At 39.8% G+C, this 5890-nt stretch overlaps 1 protein-coding gene across 1 annotated transcript; it reads left to right on the top strand.

Moving 5' to 3' along the window:
• The first annotated feature begins 278 nt into the window (after positions 1-278).
• LOC150033858 (uncharacterized) lies at positions 279-4335 on the top strand. Its single transcript, XM_090317097.1, has 8 exons — positions 279-404; positions 597-749; positions 1292-1480; positions 1589-1721; positions 2157-2453; positions 2892-3247; positions 3617-3790; positions 4033-4335. The coding sequence occupies exons 1-8, from the start codon at positions 279-281 to the stop codon at positions 4333-4335; spliced, it is 1731 nt and encodes a 576-aa protein (XP_090173223.1).
• The last annotated feature ends 1555 nt before the right edge of the window (positions 4336-5890 follow it).

The raw sequence follows: 5890 nt of genomic DNA, 5'->3' as shown, positions 1-5890 counted from the left end.
AGACAAGGGAGGTATCCTTAAAATAGCTTCTCTAGCAACAACCTTTCTGATAGAACGAAGATTAACATGCCCTAACCGCTTGTGCCAAACATTAGTATCATTGCTCTACACGATGCGACAGACATCTTGATATAGTATATTAATATGCAACGGAGAAAATCATAATCAATAAGCACCCTAATTGTACTAATTTGTGTTTAAAACATGCTTTAATGTATTACCCTAGCTCGTTTCGAGATGCGAAAAGGGATGAGTTCCTCAGACTGACGCAGGGAACGATGTCAGTGGCAGAATATGAGCAGAAATTTACAGAGTTATCACAGTATGCTCTACCGATTATTACTGAGGAAAGAGATAGATGCAGGAAGTTTGAACAAGGTTTGAGGAAAGAGATTAGAACTCCGGTGACATCTATGGCTAATTGGCCAGACTTTAACCAGTTAGTAGAAACGACAACATGAGTCGAGCGGAGTTTGGCAGATGATGAGCAGATGCAAAGGGGCAGTGAGGCTGTAATAGGACCAAGAGATAGGGGATCCCGACCTCCAGTTGCAATTTAAACTAGTGTAAGCCAATTCAGAGGTACGAGTTGGCAGGGATCCAAGAAGAGGAAATCGAGACCCTTGGCTAGTGCAGTCAACCGACCTGAGATGCCACGAGCTGGTGAGTCGATAACCAGCACAAATAGGAAACCAATGTGCCCTGGTTATGGCAAGAGGCATTTTGGAGTATGCTATGATGGTAGAGGGGTATGTTTCTAATGCGGACAAGCAGGGCATTTCAAGAGAGACTGTCCCCAGGTGAACAAGGAAGCCCCAACAGCAAACAGAAAACCTCCCAGACAGTTAACCAACCAAAGGGCACTAAAAATCGAGGCGAAGGGTCAAGTGATGCCAAGCAGAAGGGTGTCGTAGGTCGACCCCGACAACAGGGGCGAGTGTATGCTGTGACACACTAGGAGGCAGCGGAGTCTCCAGATGTTGTGACCGGTAATGTCATATTATGTGGACAGTTTGCTTATGTTTTATTTGACCCTAGTGCCACACATTCCTTTATATCCAGCATTTTTGCATCTAGTATAGATAGGTTGTTTGAGCCTATGCCTGAAGAGCTATATATCTCTACCCTTATGGGAGATGTGATAATAGTAGAGGAATGTTATAAACATTGTGAAATGCTGATCAATGGTTAGGACTTTTATGTTGATTTACTTCCCTTAGATTTGTTAGAGTTTGATGCTATCCGAGGGATGGATTTCCTAAGTAAATATCGTGCTTCAGTGGACTGCTAGAAGAAAGAAGTAATGCTCAGAAAATCAAGTGGCCAGGACGCAGTTCTGGTAGGAAGCAAAAGATTAACTGCGGGAAGTCTAATATCAACAGTGAAAGTTAAGAAGCTGCTGAGTAAGGGATGTAAGGCCTATCTGGCTCACATAGTGATTGCTCAAAGGAAAGAGCTAAACCCAGAAGACGTCCCCGTGGTAAATGAGTTTTGGGATGTATTTTTTGAGGAAATATCGGAATTTCAACCCGATAGAGAAGTGGAGTTCACTATTGACTTAATTCCAGGAACAACTCCCATATTGTAGGCACCGTACAGAATGGCGCCAATTGAGTTAAAAGAATTGAAGGTTCAACTGCAAGAGTTAATTAACAAGGAATACATTCGACCTAGAGTATCATCTTGGGGAGCTCCGGTGTTATTATCAAGGAAGAAAGATGGTACACTTAGATTGTGTATCGACTATAGGCATCTGAATAAAGTAACGATTAGAATAAATATCCGTTACCATGCATTGATGATTTATTTGATCAGCTAAGAGAAGCCACAGTGTTTTCAAAGATAGACCTGAGATAGGGTTATCATCAATTGAAGGTGAAGGAAGCTGACATTCCTAAAACCACATTTAGAACAAGATATGACATTATGAATTTCTAGTAATGCCATTTGGACTGACAAATGCCCCTACGGTATTCATGGACCTTACGAACAGGGTATTTCATCCCTACTTGGACCAGTTCGTGATAGTATTCATTGATGATATATTGGTATATTCTGGCAGTAGGGAGGATCATATGACCCACCTGAGGATAGTAATGCAGACGCTGCGATATAGGCAGTGTATGCTAAGTTCAGCAAGTGTGATTTTTGGTTAGATCGAGTTGTATTTCTCAAGCATGTTGTTTTAGCAGATGGTATTAGTGTAGATTCTCAGAAGACAAAAGCAATAGTTAATTGGGAACGAATCACGATTGTTTCAGAGATACGTAGTTTCTTAGGTTTGGCAGGTTATTACAGGAGGTTTGTGGAGGGTTTTTCTAAGATAGCCCTTCCATTGATGAACTTGACCAGGAAAGTCGTGAGGTTTGAGTGGTCGTCGGAGTGTGAGCATAGTTTTCAGGAGCTGAAACAGAGGCTAGTATCAGCGTCAGTGCTTACCTTTCCTGTTCCAGGTAAGGAATTTGAGATTTATTGTGAGGCATCCCGAAAAGGATTGGGATGTGTGCTGATGTAGAATGGGAAAGTGATTGCATATGCATCTCGTCAACCTAAGAAGCACGAGAGCATTTATCCTACACATGATCTAGAGCTGGCAGCAGTTGTTTTGGCTCTGAAGTTGTGGAGACATTATTTATTTGGAGAGTGTTGTAGAATACTCACAGATCATAAAAGCTTAAAATATCTTTTTGATAAAAAAGAGTTGAATCTGAGACAAAGAAGATGGATTAAGCTAATAAAAGATTATGCATGTTCCATCGAGTACCACCCTGGTAAGGCTAATGTTGTAGCGGATGTGCTAAGTAGGAAATCCTCGGGATCCAGGGCCATTATTGGCTCAATGAGAGGAATGCTATTGTAGGAATTTAGGAATTCTAGAACCGCCTTATCAGTGGGACAGTCAGAAGGATTGATAGCTACATTCCAGGTAAGGCCTACCTTAGTAGAAGACCTTAAGCAGGATCAGTTGAAAGACCCTGATCTTCAGAAGATTGTTGATGATGTAAGTAAGGGAATAAGAGTTGACTTTCAAGTGAGAGCGGATAATGTACTAGAAAAGGAGGGAAGAATGTGTGTGCCTAATAAGCTATGGCTTAAGCAAGCCATTTTGGAAGAAGCACATAGTTCCGCTTATGCTATGCATCCAGGGAGCACCAAGATGTATAGAACTTTGAAGAGATCTTACTGGTGGCCTGGGATGAAGAGAGACATAGCAGAATATGTTGATCGATGTTTAGTCTGTCAACAGGTGAAACCTGAGAGACAAAGACCAACAGGATTACTAAACCAACTCACAGTGCCTGAGTGGAAGTGGGAGCATGTGACAATGGACTTTCTGTTTTGATTGCCTAGGACGCCCTTAGGATACGATAGCATTTGGGTAATAGTTGATAGACTAACTAAGACAGCCAAGTTTATACCAGTAAAAGTTACTTTTATACTAGACCGTCTAGCTAAGATTTATGTGGATAGAATAATCAGTCAATATGGAGCCCCAGTGTCGATAGTGTCAGACCGAGACTCGAGGTTTACTTCAAAATTCTGGCCTAGTCTACAAAAGGCTATGAGCACTAAACTGCATTTTAATACGACTTTTCATCCACAAACTGATGGACAGTCGGAAAGAATAATAAAGACACTGGAAGATATGTTAAGAGCTTGCGTGTTACAATTCAAAGGATGTTGGGATATGCAATTGTCGTTGATCGAATTTGCGTATAACAATAGCTACCATTCTAGTATCGGAATGGCTCCCTATGAAGTGTTGTACGGCCGACCTTGCAGGACCCCAGTATGTTGAAACGAAGTCGGAGAACGACAGTTATTGGGTTTAGAATTAGTTCAACAAACAACGGAGAATGTGAAGCTTATCAGAGATAATCTTAAGGCAGCTCGCGATAGACAGAAGAGCTATGCTAATAAGCAAAGAAGAGAACTAGAATTCGATTGTCCCCATGGAAAGGAATTCTCCGATTTGGGAGGAAAGGGAAGTTAAGTCTGCGATACATTGGACCATATGAAGTTGTGGAACAGCTTGGTCCAGCAGCATATAGATTGCAGTTACCTATGGAGTTAACTCGTATTCACGACGTATTTCATGTGTCAATGTTAAGGAAGTATGTGCCTGATCCTATGCACATACTAGCAGCACAACCAATACAGCTCAAAGGAGATTTATCTTACGAGGAAGAGGCCATCAAGATTTTAGACAGGAAAGACCAGGTACTCAGAAATAAGACGATTCCTTTGGTGAAGGTACTATGGCATAATCATGGAATCGAAGAGGCAACCTGGGAACCTGAAGAGCTAAGAAAGAGATATCCTCAACTTTTCTAATGATATATCAGGTACATTTCGAGGATGAAATTTCTTTTAAGGGGGAGGTGATTGTAAACCCCGAACTCTCAGTTTCCTATATAAGCATGTTTAGCTAAAGGAATGTTATATTAATTATTTGATAAGTGGAGATCCATGGTTACTTACAGGGGTTATGAAGGAAGGGAAGGAAAAACAAATTAATTGAAGGAGCTCACTAATTTGAATTGGCCGGAAACACTAAGTGCGGGATGAGGTGGCAGCTTGACCATTGAACACGGGAGGCGACAGGAAGAATAAATGGAAGCGGAAATTCAGAAGCTCGGTTTTGGCAAATGACATGAGCAAATTAAGTGAGATCGATGCCATTTAAAAGCTTGGAGAATCTAGTTTTCGAGGTTGTTTTGTCGGAGAAAGATCTCAGAAGGAGAAGAACAAAAAGTGAAGAATTTGCTGAAGGGGCAGATTCTCGGATTAATTAGGGCCCGGGGTGAAGATTATTCAACCCAACACTTCAATTTATAAAGCTTTGATAAGCAAATTCATAGCTTGCATGAAGGCCAACTCCTACTTCATGGAGAAAATGGAATTGGATGAATAAGGTGAATGATCTCTTATTCAAGAGAACCATTGAGCAGAAGCAAGATCGTTCCAAACCCATTATGAAAGAATAAAACATTTACAAACATACAAGAACAGTTATGCATCATCGTGTAAATTACAACATGCTTTCAATTAAAAACAAAGGGGATCGAGTGACATACCTTTGAAGAACTCTTCTTCAAGTATTCCCTCGATCTACACCAGTTAGACGTCCACACAAATTCGATCCAATTCACGAACACAACAAACAACCAACGAATTCCACGAACTGTCAGAAACTCGATCCCAATTGAGTAAGACTTGATCCTTGACCATCGAACAGAATCACTCGAAACTACCACTCGGTTTCCTTGGTATTCTTGATGTGAGAATCTAGGAGGTGTGGGCTCTATGTGAATTTGGTAGAGGGAAGAAGGAAGTATACGATCGAGTTAAAACGATCGAGTAAATGGGAGAATTAGAATGTCTATCGTATAAACAAGATACAAGATCGTCTAGTAACGAGGAGCAATCGTCTAGTAAACTCGCTCATCATTTACTCTCTCAAAGGCTATCATATAGCTCTTTCTTTCACTCGATCAAATGCGATGCGATCATCAAAAAATGAAAACCATTTTCACTTTTATTCTTCAGTTATTAAAACTGAAAGAAGCTTCCCACTTGCAATCGATTAATAGAGAAAAGAATAACCACAAATAATTATCATATAATTTTTATTATAAATAAATATAATAACTAATTTATCATATTATATTTATAACGTATAGTTTTAATATCACAACATATGTAATATTTAAACCATAGTTCTTTTTCTCCTTTATGTAATATAAATCATATTTATATTAATTCCTCTAATTAATGTATCTAATACATCAAATCAATTATATCACATATCATTGAATTAATTTAATCATATCATATATCAAATTCCCTCTTGTTAATTTGATCACTTCAAACTAGCCCAAAAACTGAT

The sequence above is a fragment of the Benincasa hispida genome, chromosome 9 (genome assembly GCF_027475165.1).
Source record: "Benincasa hispida cultivar pf3 chromosome 9, pf3_genome.v1.1, whole genome shotgun sequence".
Taxonomy (NCBI): Eukaryota; Viridiplantae; Streptophyta; class Magnoliopsida; order Cucurbitales; family Cucurbitaceae; genus Benincasa; species Benincasa hispida.
Note: the sequence above shows the minus strand (reverse complement) of the source record. Positions and strands in the feature narration are given on the sequence as shown.